Genomic DNA, 15311 nt, shown 5'->3' on the forward strand with positions numbered 1-15311 from the left:
TTAGATATCTTAGCACAACCGAAGACTTCAAGTACATCCGATAGATCAACCCTGAGTAGACTGCGCACTGCTTGAACCGCGATGTCTCAGGTGGCTGTTCCTTAAGCGGGAGACCGGCGCTAACGGCGTGTTATCGATAAGCATTTTGTGTAGGTCTTGCCCAACTCCATCTGATTTTATTTTGACGTAGAACTACGACAGCAGAATACGATGCCGACCAAAACCTTCACCAAAGTGCAAAAGCACATTGCCAAGAAGAAGGGGAAGAACGCAGCTCTCCATGAGCATAGCCGGGACTCGCACAGACTGCAAAGAGCGGCGATGCGGGATGACAAAGTTCAGAGAATCACGTCTGCGAGAGCGAAGCAGAATCAGCCTTTATGTGAGCAAGGACAGCCTGAATTCTTAACACTAAGCTGATGATGTCCCAAGTGCAGAGAATCGCCTGGTTTCATGGCATCGCGACCGAACGTGATCCACCATTGGACATATCCACAATCCAAGGCCTAATACGAGAATGCATACATCGCGACGACGAGGAGCTAGGAAAGTTGAAGTCTGAACGTAGAGCAGGACGTCCACCAAGTACGCGTGAGGTTATGCTAAAGCAGAGGGTGGACGAAGAGACGAAAGAGCATAAGTCAGGTTTCTATCTGCCAGATCTAGAGGACGAGAAGAACATCGATGCGCTCAAGGAGTGGAATGGCGACTATGTGGCATTGAATACCGTAAATTTCGTGAGGATTTCTGATGATGGAACGAAACACCAATCGAAGTTTCCCCCGAGGCAGAAATAGCCAATGAAGCACATGAAAAAATAGAAAGTTGTGGTGTGTATGTGGATTGTGATACCCCAGGCAGCGAGATGCAGTTACGTGTGGGTCAGATATTCACATGGGCGGAGATGATGTAGATGCAGACCTTTGCCGTACACTGCATCGCCAAGAAGCTCTATAGCTGCACCAGGCCACTGGCTTGCCAAGGTCGACGGGAACCCGGCAGAAGTGGTGATAAAGAAGTAGAAGGGGGATACCTTTGATACGCACATACTGGTATTTATGTCATTCTGCTGTGGCTTCTGCTCCCAAATTTGAATATCCTGCAAGTTCCCGCGCCCGGCAAGTCGTCAAATCGAACATGCGCTGAAACTTCGCTTCATTGAAGCTGAGCCTCAATCCAATGACTCTATTGGCTCAAGCGGATTTTACCAGCTTGACCGAGCATCGCACTCCGTCTCTCTTGACCTAGTCGAAGTTGACAATTTGATGCGCCTCGTAAACTTTGGTACACCATGACAAAGAGATGGTGCTGGGTGACTATCGACGGTCGGGCTTATGTTGCGATTGGAGAAAGCATCAACTTGAACATCTGGCATTCACACTAGTATTAGCTTAGATGTCATCGAAGGGCCTTCCTTGTCCACATCTTACGCTGAATGTACCAGGCGTAAATAAGCTTTTGATGTAAACAATGCCCCCGAGATGTTACTATGTAACAAGGGGTTTCCCTCGATGCCGAACTCGATATGATGTAATGGATTCACATCAGGCTATGGCTTATCAAAGATCGATGAGCCAGATTGTAGGATAGCTTGAGCTAGCCACTTTGCGGTCTGCCCACATGATGCCGGCAGCATAGCAGGTTCAGACGTTGGCGACTTAGGGTCATTCGTTGTTGACAATTTTCATACCAGCAATTGCATGATGACTGTCTCTTAACGAGGATTTTTGGCGCCCGATAATTCGAGACAGTGCAGAAATGAGGACGTGTATACGGAATCCTGACGTTGTTGAGCTCGCCGGTAGCTTCCATCAGATGCGGAGATGCAGGGCGCAGTAGGCTTATACGTTCCTAGGGCAGACATACCACTAAGCGATCAATGTGCGACGTAGATCAAATCATTACCGGCTTTAATGGATTTGTTCGCCAATACGGATGGATAGAGAGTAGGCGATAGACGTCATCTGTTTCACATCCTTATTCAACCGAATTGTGAGCAAGCCGCGTCATGATGCCTCTTGCATTCTAACCTGCAAACTCTTTCCCCACATTTCAAACATCGTATACGGCCCCAGTAGCCACACATTACACAGAAACGTCTGATCGGTGGCCCATGTGCTGAAGGCGGCGCAACACGGGCTGCGTTATATGATAAAGGTGGTGCGGAGATTAGAGCCTCAAGCTCTTCGGGCGTGGGTGCAGGCGGTACGGTAGACTCGAGCAATGGATACTTTAGCAATGGATCTGGTGACTCTTTTGATATGCCAGTCATTGGCGCGGGTGTTTGATTTTGGGAGGCAGTCGCTGGTGTACGTGGAGCTGTAGAGACGCGTCTAGAGCCGTCTAGAGCCCTTGCTACAGCCTTAGAAGGATTGCTGCGTATTTCAGCCTCTTCATCAGCGAGATAGTTGTCGAATCGTTTGCCAGATTGCAATATTCGGCGCACGTTTGCAGTATTTCCGCCTTTGAATGCTATTTGGGGAATTAGTGAATGTGGCGCATACATCCCGTTGTCTCTGACATACCGCCCTCTTTCTTCTTAGAAGGTATGTTGACCTCTTTGGTGCTTGTATCGCTGTCCAGTAGGTTCAATCGCTTGGTCAGACGCATCTGCACTGCTGCTGCGGTGGCTTCACTGCTGTCCCGGCCAGCTGCGACTCGACGCCTCTTGCCGGCAGGATTAATGGCGACTTTGGACGGATCGAAGCCTGTATCTACGATATAGGCCCAGCCCGGACCAGGAGCTGAGCCAGTGTTCGGAAGCACTTCGATACGAGGCATTGTTAGTCGTAGTAGAAAGCATGGTAAGTGAAGATTGAGGTCTGGAACATGGTGGTCGAACACTCCATATCATATCCATTAGATAATACGGAGCTTTGATGTTACCGGGATACCTCACGTCCCCTCGGTCATTACCTACTACAAAACTATCACCCAATGATCGACCGCTATCTGTGTACATGGAGTAGAAGGTGAACCATTGAATACAGCTCCTCACATACGGTTCCCGTCAATGGCTGTGATATAGTACCCAATGGAGCATACCTGGAACCTAAAGCAGATAAGAACCCTACCGACTACCGGGCCGCTGTCAACGTGAATTCGATCGAGCCAGAGGAAAGCGCGATTGGCATCCTTACACAGAGCGACACGCCAATATGAGTTTTGCAACGGTCAAATGTTGGCGTAAAGTTTCGTCGCAAAGGTTTCCTGCCAAGAAGAGTTTGAGTGGGTGGTACAGCATAAGGCATAGTAGTTGTATTGTTGATGCAATGGCCTGCATGATGAAGATCTAGTCTCTGTCCAAGGGATGAGAAATGCGACGCGACAATCTAAATGCAGTAAATGGTATAACGTACGATTACAGCATATGTATGTCGAGCCTCGTTTCATTCTCTCTAGGGGTCCGGCAGAGGAAGTCTTACATATTATGATCACCACGGTAGTCGACACCAAGAATGGGTACCATATCTGTACTTTGACCGCACTTGGTGGTGAGGATTCTCTCAGGCGCACTTGAAATTGGTGCTTTGTTCGATATGACCAAGGTCAGCCGAAGGGGGATAAACGGCAGGTATTGCTATAGTTTGAAGGCAGCCGTGTGTGATGAACTGCTGCTGGAATACCAGACCAAATTTGAGGGAGGGAAACAAAGAGGGTTTCCAAGGTATGGCGGGTAGGGTTCTTTCAAGTCCTTCACATCATTCTTGTCGTGTGTTGCTTTTCGAGAACTACAAGCGTAACAATTACGCCTTTCCGCAATACTGTTCGATTATTCGTTGTCATTGGTCAATATTCTATTGAGATTCTTGTTAGGAAGAGATTAAATCCTAGTAGTAGGTTCATAAAGGTAGTGAAGTTCTGCAAGAATTCAAGTCCACCAATGCGGCCGTCTTCTTACGATGTTTCGCATTTCTGCTTCTACTACACGATAAGTTTTTACTCTGAAAGCATCGAGGCCTAGTCGATGATGGTCAGTACGTTCAAAAGATCAAAGATATTCATGTCAGGGCAAGAGGAGGAGGAGCAAAAGGGCAATATCTCGAAATGGCCGCTCGAAATCCAAAACAAAAGCTCATGCCCGGGATCGAACCGCAGATCATGCGCCTCTGCGCCCCTGCAGATACTTAGCTCCTTCATCTGGTGCTTTTCTTCAGTGGTGGGTCATGTCGTTAACCAACTAGACTAATTCTCCCACTGGGGACTGGAATCTTGGAAGGATGATTCAATTATAAATGGGTGGTTGGATATCGAACTCTTCACTTTATTGTTTGCCAAGCACTAGGGCTCGCCCGGTAGCCCGCAAGGCCCGCCGAGGTTCCATCGCGGTCTACACCTGACTCTCGTCTGTTTGCTTCCCAGTTCTAACTGGCGAGCGATCTAGTTCTCCGTTTCGTTGCATCACAGTGTTTGTCTTTCGTCTCGTGCCCAATACAATTGCTCTCCGCATAACGAAATTTCATGTACAATGGCGCCTCGAAAGGAACCGAAAGAGCCAAGAGAGAACGCCGCTGACATGATTCTCACGTACCTCCGCAAGCAGAAGTACACTCACCTCACACCAATTCATGCCTTTACTGACACTCTACCTCACTTCGCAGTCGTCCCTACTCTGCAACCGATATCTCCGCCAATTTACACAATAAGGTGACTAAAGCTGCGACTGCAAAGCTTCTGAAAGACCTACACGAGCGCAAGGAGATCGAAGGTCGCGCCGCCGGCAAGCAGATTGTGTACCACTCAGTCCAGGTTAGCTGCAACATCATTTTAGCATATCACGGCACGTAGCCATCATTCGTTTGCGTTCGCCTTCATCCCAGGAACGGGTTTTTACTGACACGCAGCTCTGTATTTACCGGGCTCTTCGCGAAAGCCGACCATTTCTCTGCTAACAACCACTAGTCCGCAGACGACGGTGCTTCACCAGAGGATCTTGCGGCCATTGATGCCCAGATCAACACCTACCGTTTCCAAACATCAGATCTGCAAGCCTCCATCAAAGTCCTGAAAGGCAGACTCTACACACTATCATCGACGATGTCCACCGTGGACCTCGTAGCGACCATGGCGAGTCTTGACGCCGAGAGAGCTGAGATATTGGCGCGACTTAGCCCGCTTCGTGCTGGGAGTGTTAAGCCAGTTGACACAGCGGAGATGAAGCATGTAGATGCTGAGTTGAACAAGTGGACCGGCATTGAGGTGAGACGACGAAAGATTGAGGCCGAAATGTGGGCGCTAATGAGAGATCTGTTGCCGGAGGGTACGGATCATGCAGAGCTGAGAGAGAAGCTGGGGCTGGACGAGTGAGGACACTGTCTGGACATGTCTCTATCCTTCTAACTTTGACTCATGTTGCTACGGAGATCTATTCTGGGTGAACAGGTCAGAGTGTAAGTATTTTAGATCTGTGTGAGTAATGGTATCCATGGTCATCACAAAGAGCTTCGGATGAAAGCACATCCCTAAGCTAGTGTCTCATCAAGTTGTAAATCGGAAGGAAGGATGATCATCACCAAGATTATCGACATCGTCTCCCTCCAGCCGCCAATCCCTCTCACCCCTATCTCTTTTTTTGTTCTCTCTTCTGACGCCAAAGAACAGTATGGTGCAAGAAGCGCCGCATACCCACAGAAGCCCAAGAGAAACACCATAGCCCGTCGGATACCGAGGTCTCTCACTGTCCAGAAAAATATTCGACGCGACAATTCCTCCCATATTGCCAAAGCCAACTGTCATGGCAGCACTCACGCTCCTCTTGTAGTGACCAGCCATTGAATTCTGCACCCATGTCAAGACAACTGAATGTGTGATTGAGTTTCCGGGTACGATGAGGAAGAGGGCGAAATACTTGACGCCCTTGGAAAGACCATGCTGGTTGAGTAGTACGATGTAACCGACAGACGCAACCAACAGACCAAGAATGCAAAATGAATAGCGATGTCTCAAACGATCGGTTGCCAATGCATTTACCAGGGCGACACAAGTCGCGACGATTAATACTGGAATAGTGCGTACTTGCGCCGCTTCAGCGGTGTACCCTAGCTCGCGAATAATCGTAGGCATGAAGAAGCTTGCGGAGTAACCTGTGTTAACGACACCAAAGTACATCGGTACAGCAATGTAGATTTTCCAATCCCGGAAGATACGTTTCAGAGCGGGCTTGTCAAGCCTATTCATGGCTGCCTCACCCACGTCAGCATGCAAGCGTGCAGCCAACATCGCCCTTTCGGGCTCCGAGAGGAACTTCGCTGTCTCTGGCCAGTCGACAACCCAGAACTTGGCCACCAGACCGATCGCAACGGTCGCGAGACCCTCAATGATAAAGATCCAGCGCCATCCACGGTACCCGCCAACTCCATCCATGTGCGCCAACGCGTATGCCAGGAGCCCGCTAAATGCGCCTGCGAGAAGGCTTGCGCTGAAGAAAAGCGTTAATCGCCACTGGAGCTCGAAACGCTTGTAATACATGCTAATCAGGTAAATGCAACCAGGAAACAAGCCCGCTTCGAAAAAGCCGATGAGCACACGCATGGCAACAAGACCTTCGACGGACTTGATAAGGCCCTGACCAACTGTTGCGATGCCCCAGAGGACCATGATCAAGCTCAGCCAGGTGGATGGCGCAACTTTTTTGAGGATCATGTTACTGGGGATTTCGAAGAGAATGTATGGGATCTGGAGGCGTCAGTGGCGAAATAGTGTAGAATGTGATATCACAAACAAAGAACACGAAGAGAGCAATGTTGAAATCATTCCCAACCATATTCAAGTCCTCGGTCATGCCCTGGATCCGCGCATTCCCTTCGAATGTCAGCTGACCTCAACAAAGATCTCTGAGAGCGATTCCGCATTTTGACAGTTCTATCGATTGGCCACATACCTATGTTCGACCGATCTAAGAACGCCATCAAGAATAGGACGAAAAGGGGTGGTAGTATATTCAGATCGCATTTCCGGAGCAGCTTTTTCTCCTGTATAGCGTCAATGCTGACGTTCAGCTCTACCGCATGCTCTTCATCTTTGACCCCCTCCACATGCGTGTTGAGCTGCGCAGAGTCGGTCTTCTCTCCGAAAAGCATTGTACCGGATCTGTTATTCACTTGAGCCCCTTCTCGAATGTCTATCGTCGTGATGGAGTCACGAGCGAAAGTAATGGTGAATGAAGCAAGAGAGAACTCGAGAAGTAGAAGAAGAATATTTAATTAGGCACAGTGCCAAATACAGCATTGACCGACGACGGACCGTCAAGGTCAAACAGACACGTCAGGTCAAGCACATACGGGTGCAAAAGGTAAAGCGCATTTCACTCTCCTTGCGCGGTGTCTATCATTCTCTCAACTTGGCATAGTGGGAGACCTCGCCTCGCAAACATCTCGGAGACGCCGGCAGCTAGAGTACAGGTCTATCTTGCGATTAATTCAATCATCCGAAGTGCCGTTTGGTTGCAGCATTGGTATACAAGGATACCCCGGATTCCCACAGCGAGTTACGACCTGCGACAGAAAAACGCCGGACGGACCTGCGATAGAGAGGGCATACGTTGCTTTTGAGTACTGTGATAATAAGCGACCAATAAGTGGTAGATTGATAAGGGTACGCACGGGTTTATCATAGCTGCTATGTTGTACGCGATGTTCGTTGTATTACAGGGGGCTTTCTATTCTGCATCGGCGGAGATAGAATAAATCCAGCGGCTTCCCTTTTCGGTAGAGTGCGAGTGCCTTTGAATAAGATGTTGGGAACTGAAAAAAGCCCAACTAATTAATCATTTCTGCCCGAAAGTATCATCCATTTTGTTTTCCGAAAATTCATCTTTTGCCTCCCAAACTTACCTCCGTTGAAAAAGATGGGCACCCTATTCGATAGATACGACGCATCTCATTGGCAACCGCACGTAAGCTTGCTTCCTTGTTTATGCAAGTAAACCAAATAATTATTCTCGTAAACACTGTCACATTCATGGTGAATGCAGTAACACGCGTATGAAACTCCGCTCGGCATCAAGAAATTGAACATGTCAGGTCAGCCATTTAATTCAAGAGCGCACGTACAAACCCAAACGGTTCGATTGGATCCCATCGTATTGTCTCACTCCAAACTCTTTGGCCAAGATCGATACCCCGATGCTGTGACGATGATCATTTCCACGTCAGTTTCCAGGTGTCTTCTCCCCTTCGGAAAGGGATGACTTCAATATCACCAGTAGCGTTCTTCAGCACATCAGGGACCTTTGCGCCTTTCCTCTCTAGTTGAATTTTGCGGCCATGGGCATGCTCTGGCAGCTTATAGAACTTTCTACCGCGATTGCTCAAGAAGTCTTCAAGCGACGCCGCTGTTACCTCTCTTGAGATCCATCCCTTGGCTACGGCCTCTTCGATGGCTCCAATCACAAGCTGCGTGGCACAGCTCTGGGTAAAGCATCCCGCTGCGGCCTTCTTGACACCTGTTTTGGCTGTCACTGGATGTGGCGCCGAGTCGCTTCCTATATACTATTTTCAGAATTGCGTGTGTGTGTACAGACTGTACTTACCAAAGAAGAATTTCCCGTTTCCTCCTTCTACTGCAGCGCGAACGAGAGCCACGCGATCCTCCATAGTCTTGGCCACAGGCTTACAGAAGTTGAAAGCATCACCGCAGACATCGTCAACACATATCCATAGATGGTGAGCTGTGATAGTCGCTGCAACACTCGGTCCGCATTTTAGAACAGCGTCCAGAGCATCGCGCGTCGTACAATGCTCTAGAACTATCCGAAGCTTCGGGAAAGCATTGTGAATCTTGTGAAGCGTTGGAAGGAATAACTTCTCTGCATTGAGAACTGACACAGCGCTCTCACCTGCCTTTTCGCTGGCGATAAAGTTTCCAGAAGGTGTGCTTGGTGCTTCGCCATGCAGGTTCAGGACCATGTCGTTCCTCTGCATAGCTTCGAAGATTGGGAAAAAGCTCTCATAGTCTACGACTCCTGACTGAGAATTCGTCGTCACTCCAGCTGGATAGACTTTCACACCGGTAATACCTGCACTAGCGGCGTCATCGATGATCTCCGGGGTGAGGGATTCGGTCATGTACAGAGTCATGAGAAATTTGACGTCTGGTGCTAATGGCTGGATTCGGGCAAGATACGATTTTGCGGCTTCTACAGTAGTGACAGGCGGGATGAGGTTAGGCTACTGAGCATCAGCTTGTTATCACCACTACAGCCAAGCGAAGCTGAATGGGAAGATCTGAAATACCATCACATACACGGTATCGACCCCGCCTAATCTGATCGTGGGAACCACCATTCTCATCATCTCGCCATCTCGCAGGTGCACATGAAAGTCTGCTGTAGGAGCCAGCTCAATCTTTTCGAAATCCATTTTGAGCCTTTTACCTCAGGGAGTGCAGAATATCATACTTCACCTGGTTCTACGATATCAAAAATATGAGGTGGTGCAGCGCCCTTGAAAAGTAACTACTTTTTCAAGGCTAGCGTAAATGGCGCTGCGCCCTAACCCACCTGGGCAGGACCACGCTGGAATAGCGCCGTTCCTGGTGATGAAACTACGAAACAGTGTGATGACGATGAATCTTGATATAATGAGCTCTTGGAGTATTAGGTAGATGCGCCGAATTCAGTTGTAAGCTTTCCCCCAGCCTAGCCTTACTAGAAGCTGGAGTAAGGCTGTCAAAGCACTGTCAGGATCATAAACCTAACATATCGTTGTACAGATACTGAGAATCAGAAACTTGTGTAACGTGGGTAGAGCCATACGATCATCGATCGCGGACCTTATTATCCTCTTACGTGTTTTTTGACTATTACCACCATGCCTCAACATCGCCTATGATTGAATACTAGTTATAAAGGGCAGGCTTATCACCATGAGGCTAGTACTTATGGTCGTAAGTCGTGACTATCTAATTAATTAACGTTTTTGAGCTTTACTTTCGTGATGCTGCCTGCGGGCGGATACATATCGGCAATCTAACCCCTGTTGTGTATGTTATGGAAGAAACCGTTGATTGGAGATGATATACGGAGCATTATTGGGCTTTTGTTTGTGTAGATAAGTGTATTATAAGTAGAAAGTAGACGTGATTGAGGTCATTAAATGTATTCTATAAGTGTGTAAAGAACTAAGTTCTAGGAGATAGAGTCGAAGCTATTTAACCGTTTAGACACTAGTCCTATTTAGGAAATAGTATCCCTTACTTAAAGTGCCTTCTAATAATACTCCCCTATACTAAGTATATATATATATATACTTAGTAATATTAGAATAAAGAAAAGCTTAAAGTAAGTAATAGTAAGAGATAGTACTAAAAGAATAAAGGAAAGAGGGGTATAAGAGAAATAACTAAGAGAGAAATAACTATAAGTAAGATAACTCTACTATAAACTAATTACTATCTTTATTTAATTTAGTAGTAGTAAGGGTAGTCCTTTTATTCCTATATTAGTAATATTATTATAACTTATAATATACTATATAGATATAACTCTATTAGTAAATAATTCTTAAACTATATAATAGTATATTATAATATATTTAGACTATACTATAATTTACTAGTTTTAGATAAGGGCTATAGTAGCTTAATTATCTATAAGAAGATAGGGAACTAGAATATTATAACTTATAAAGATCTCTTTTATATCTAGTAGAGTCTACTATAAGTAACTTATAGCCTTTAAGTAGGCTATATATTCTACTTTATAGGTCGACTTAGTAATATATAATTATCTTTTACTATTCTAGGCTACTAAGCTTCTATTTAATTAAAGTATATATATAGAGATAGACTTTATAGTATTAGGGTCTAAACCCTAGAAAGTATCCGAGAATATATTAATTTCTATAGTATCTTTTAACTTCTTTAGTATAAGGTATTAATTAATAGTATACTTAAGATAGTATAATATACTAAAAGTAATCTATATATATTATACCGACGGATTTATATTAAATATAGTATATATATCTACTATAAAAGTAAGATCTAGACGCGTACTAGTAATAAGGTAATTAAGTAACCTAATTAATTATATATATATAAGCTACTATTCTTAATTAATAATTTCTTCTAAATATATTAGAAAGGTATTTATATCTACTAGAGTCTTTCTACTATTATAGTCTATTATACTAAACCTCTTTAGAATATATTAAGAGTAAGCCTTCTATAAGAGCTTAATTTCGCCTTCTTATAATTAATTAATCTTAATATCTAGAATTAGGCGGGCTTCTCTAAGGTCTTTATATTTTATATAATTTATAATCTTATATTTAAATTATTATATATACGAGCTCTCCTCTATAAGTAGAAGGTTATTAATATATATAGTAATAATAATATATCTAATAAAGATATATAGATTAAACTATAACTATTAGAATTTAAGAGACTAGAGAAGGTTATATAAGGTGTGAAACTATTTCTAACTAGACTATTTTAACCTATAAATTACCTTCTATAGCTTAAGAATCTTACCTAGCTTTTTAAATCCTAGCGGGTGCCTTATATAGATATTTTTAGATAGACTACTATTTAGATAGGTAGTATTAAAATCGATCTAGTAAATATACTTACTATATTATATAGCCTATTAGAGTATAATATAAAGAGAATTATACTTAATAATAGGTATAAAAGTTTTATTATAGTTAAGACTATATTTCTATATAAAGCCCTATATAATAAGATATATCTTATAAACTTTAGTATTATCTATAGTAGTCTTAATATTAAATATCTATCTAGAACTAACTATTATAGGGATATTTATAGTAAGCGGAGCTTCCTACTATAATATAATGAATTACTAGCTAGAGCCATAGAAGAATACGTAGACTCTAGTACGAGTAGCGTAAGGGATAGTATAACACGTAGAAGAGGGGCCTATAATACGATAGGTAGCCTTAGATAATAATCTAAGGCTAAGGTAGACATCTATAAAGAGAGCTAATCATAGGTACTTAGAATAGGTATTCTAAGTAGTCCACTAGATAATTAGGAATAGAATATTAGTATTCTAAGTAATATACTAAATACTTAGAATAAGCATTCTAATTAGAGGACCTTAGTAGAACTATATAGACCCTTTAGACCCGACCTCTAGAAGATAGTTCTATAGTAATTAATTTAAACTTATACTAATATAATTACTACTTTACTCGCCTACTAGCTAGTTACTATTTATACCCTATTAATACTTACTATAAATCTACTTACGCCTTTCGGAGCCTTCTAAGTACCTTTACCTTTAGGAAAGCCGGGATACTCTATAGAACGGACTACTTTAGGGATAAGCTATACCCTTATCGAGGAAGGTTTATTATATATAATTAATTAATCTTATAACTTCTTAGCTCCTTTTTAATAGCTATTTACTACTAATACTAATTAGAAGAATTTCTAGTCTCTTTTAGATTTATAGGAACGTTTATATTTAAGGTAGTATTAACTAATAGAGTATAGATTATTTCCTTCTCTTCTATATCTACTAAATTTATAGAGTTATTAAAATAAATTATATACTTATATTTTCTTCTAAAATAAGATATATTAGAAGGTAATCTTAATAGATATAGATTTTTATATAGTAGGTTATAGCTAGAGGAAGATTTAAATTTTAGTTAATTTACCCTAGGTATAGTAGAAGGCGTCCTACTATAAGAAAGGGTAGATAATCTTTATTAGAGTATCTTAGTAAGACTTATTATATCTTCTATATAGGGCTAGAGGTCCTATATATTTTAGACTATAACTAGTATATTACGAGATACTTCTCTATTATCCGACTCTTCTTTAGAGCTATCTCTTTCTATAATAATTAAGGAAAGAGATTACTATAGAAGTGGTCTTAGACTAAAGAATACGAAAGTAATATCTTATAACTTAATAATAACCTTATAGTTAGGAATATAGTACTTATAGATTTTATCTAATTTACTATAACTAACTAGAATACCTTTCTCTAATCTATAGAGGAGCTTACTATCTAGCTTTTATACTTCTTTTAGAATATATATATAGTAGATAACTCTAAATAGATATAAGTTTTAGATAGAAGGCTTCTTACTAAAGAGAGTATAATATAGTATATCAACTATTAGGAGAGAGGTATATAGTATAATATTCTTAATAAACGTTATTATATAAATTACTTTAGCCTAGAATTTTAACTTAGTATTAGAAGAGAGAATAGATCTTACTAATATTTAAACTATATAGTTAAACCTTTTAGCTATTCTATTTAACTTATAAGAGTAGATATAAGAGGTAATATATATAGTACCCGTCTTATAAAAGAAGTCTTAAAGACTTTTAGTAATATATTTACCACCTTAGTTAGATATAAATTCTTTAATATCTATATTAAACTACTTCTTAATATATATAAAGAACTATATAATAATATTAGAAGCTTTTTATTAGGACTTAGCCTTAGATAGAACCCGATCTATATGTACCTTAGCTAATAGGGTTAGAAGGTAACGTAAAGGGCGGTAAATAGTCACGTACTAGATAGATTAGCGTCCCTTTATATATATACTCTCGGATTCCTACTAAAAGGGTTCGGTAGTAATTCGTTCTATAATAGAATATTGTTAGGACTTAGCCTTAGGCAGGACTCGACCTGCACGTACCTTAGCTAACAGGGTTAGGAGGTGACGTGAAGGGCGGTAAATAGTCACGTGCTAGATAGATCGGCGTCCCTTTATGTATATACTCTCGGATTCCTACCGAAAGAGTTCGGTAGTAATTCGTTCTATAATAGAATACACCCCATTATTCCATCTGGCTACACTACTATCTAATAATCCTATTCTTACATTCGAATTACTACCCATATAGTACTATAGTTAAGATAGTCTAACTAGAACCAAGAAGGTCGACACGATCCACTATAGGGACAAGTAACACTATATTAAATAATAGGGATCCTCTATAATCGGCATTAAATCTAGCCGTTCTTAATAGAGAAGTAGAGATGTCCGACCGAATCACGGAACTTTCTAATAAGGAAATGGTGGATACACTAAGCGACTTCCCATAATAGGAAGCTAGACAACGAGTCGTGGTAGAGCTACACGAGGAATCGCAACCATCAATCGCCGAACTATAGGAGCACATCGCCAATCAAGCCCGAGAGATATAGATTCTTAAAGAATAGACCGAACGTGCGAAACTCCTCGCAAAACGACGAGAACTTAACGAGTCTCTTAAAAGACTACGCGGAATGATAGTAGGTGGATAACTTCCTATACTAATTCAGGCGGAATTAGTTCACCTACCATTAGAGTTGCGATAATCTACCGTACACCCGGCCGCTTCGTTACCGATTTACCCTGCTCCTTCCTTAGGTATACCGAAACCTAAAGATCCGACCATATTTATAGGGAAGAACCAAAAGGAGTGGAAAGATTAGAAGAGAGACTGCGAGAAGTACTTCCTCGATAACCCTATGCTCTTTTCTACCGAAGCATAACGCATTTCATTCGGAGAACGTTACTTAGGTTCATAATCCCGCGATCAATGGGATAGACAGAAGGAAGTTAAGCTACTATCGGCGACAACCTAGGAACATTTAGCTATATTTATGCTAAATACCCTTGGAACTAACGGAGAACGCGAAAGAAAGGTACTATCTAAGTTAAGAAGCGTGGCACAACGACCGAACTAGACACCTACTTAACTACTATAATACCTATAAAACCTCTAGGATAATATCCCTATACTATAGGAAAATATTCGCATATTCTAGTTTCGTGAAGTACTACTCCCGTTAATCCGCGAAAGATTAGGAATAGTATTATTAAGTTTTAACTATCTACACGAATTAGAGGAGAAAGCTAACGAATACTACCGCATCCTTAAGGAACGCGGCTCTCTAGGTAAAACCGACGAACCCTATACGGGTTAGAAACGAGGTCGATCGAATACGTTCGATTAAGAGTAACCTCACCGCGATTAACGCTAGAAGAGTGTAAATCGGGGTAGAAACGCGTTAAGAGGATACCGAAACAATCGAGGCGGTGGTTCCCAACACGGAAAAGGATAAGGCATAGGCTTAAATGTAACGCCTATCGCAAAATAGTAGGATCATAGCGTACTTTATTACTATAAGTATAGAGAAAAGGGATATATTTCGCCTAACTATAAGAATCCGAAAAAAGAATAGGCTAGTACGCGAGACCTAACCGCGTTCTTAGCTAAATTATATATACTTAGGAGGAGCCGTAGCGCCTTCCGGCGAGTAAAGACCTAATATTACTAAAAGTATCGTTACCCATAGTAAATGGTAATAAAACTATATAGGCCCT

The 15311-nt window shown here is 42.3% G+C and overlaps 5 protein-coding genes across 5 annotated transcripts; 2 read left to right on the plus strand and 3 right to left on the minus strand.

Moving 5' to 3' along the window:
- Positions 1–22: 22 nt before the first annotated feature.
- On the plus strand, positions 23–834 carry EJ05DRAFT_379856 (uncharacterized protein). The gene is made up of 3 exons (XM_033741219.1): positions 23–149; positions 205–382; positions 433–834. Exons 2-3 carry the CDS (start codon positions 211–213, stop codon positions 795–797), a joined length of 537 nt encoding a protein of 178 aa, XP_033600629.1. The 5' UTR covers positions 23–149; positions 205–210; the 3' UTR covers positions 798–834.
- A 1147-nt stretch (positions 835–1981) lies between these two features.
- Positions 1982–2781, minus strand: EJ05DRAFT_486231 (uncharacterized protein; the record flags this gene model as incomplete). Its single annotated transcript, XM_033745511.1, has 2 exons — positions 1982–2472; positions 2526–2781. 2 exons carry the CDS (start codon positions 2779–2781, stop codon positions 1982–1984), a joined length of 747 nt encoding a protein of 248 aa, XP_033600630.1.
- Positions 2782–4322: 1541 nt separating this feature from the next.
- EJ05DRAFT_476438 (homologous-pairing protein-like protein 2) lies at positions 4323–5702 on the plus strand. The gene is made up of 3 exons (XM_033744032.1): positions 4323–4545; positions 4602–4749; positions 4903–5702. Exons 1-3 carry the CDS (start codon positions 4469–4471, stop codon positions 5305–5307), a joined length of 630 nt encoding a protein of 209 aa, XP_033600631.1. The 5' UTR covers positions 4323–4468; the 3' UTR covers positions 5308–5702.
- EJ05DRAFT_476442 (MFS general substrate transporter) lies at positions 5341–6730 on the minus strand. Its single transcript, XM_033744033.1, has one exon. The coding sequence runs from the start codon at positions 6640–6642 to the stop codon at positions 5479–5481; it is 1164 nt and encodes a 387-aa protein (XP_033600632.1). The 5' UTR covers positions 6643–6730; the 3' UTR covers positions 5341–5478.
- A 1408-nt stretch (positions 6731–8138) lies between these two features.
- Positions 8139–9359, minus strand: EJ05DRAFT_486234 (Dihydroorotase; the record flags this gene model as incomplete). The annotated part of the gene is made up of 3 exons (XM_033745512.1): positions 8139–8482; positions 8531–9167; positions 9234–9359. The coding sequence occupies 3 exons, from the start codon at positions 9357–9359 to the stop codon at positions 8139–8141; spliced, it is 1107 nt and encodes a 368-aa protein (XP_033600633.1).
- Between the last annotated feature and the right edge of the window lie 5952 nt (positions 9360–15311).

The sequence above is a fragment of the Pseudovirgaria hyperparasitica genome (assembly GCF_010093815.1).
Source record: "Pseudovirgaria hyperparasitica strain CBS 121739 unplaced genomic scaffold EJ05scaffold_8, whole genome shotgun sequence".
Lineage (NCBI taxonomy): Eukaryota > Fungi > Ascomycota > Dothideomycetes > Acrospermales > Acrospermaceae > Pseudovirgaria > Pseudovirgaria hyperparasitica.

Coding starts and splice junctions, on each gene's coding strand:
- EJ05DRAFT_379856 (XM_033741219.1), top strand. CDS start 211: ATGCCGACCAAAACCTTCACCAAAGTGCAAAAGCACATTGCCAAGAAG. Junction 383..432: donor GAAGCAGAATCAGCCTTTAT/GTGAGCAAGGAC, acceptor TGATGTCCCAAG/TGCAGAGAATCGCCTGGTTT.
- EJ05DRAFT_476438 (XM_033744032.1), top strand. CDS start 4,469: ATGGCGCCTCGAAAGGAACCGAAAGAGCCAAGAGAGAACGCCGCTGAC. Junction 4,546..4,601: donor ACGTACCTCCGCAAGCAGAA/GTACACTCACCT, acceptor CTCACTTCGCAG/TCGTCCCTACTCTGCAACCG. Junction 4,750..4,902: donor TTGTGTACCACTCAGTCCAG/GTTAGCTGCAAC, acceptor AACAACCACTAG/TCCGCAGACGACGGTGCTTC.
- EJ05DRAFT_476442 (XM_033744033.1), bottom strand. CDS start 6,642: ATGATCCTCAAAAAAGTTGCGCCATCCACCTGGCTGAGCTTGATCATG.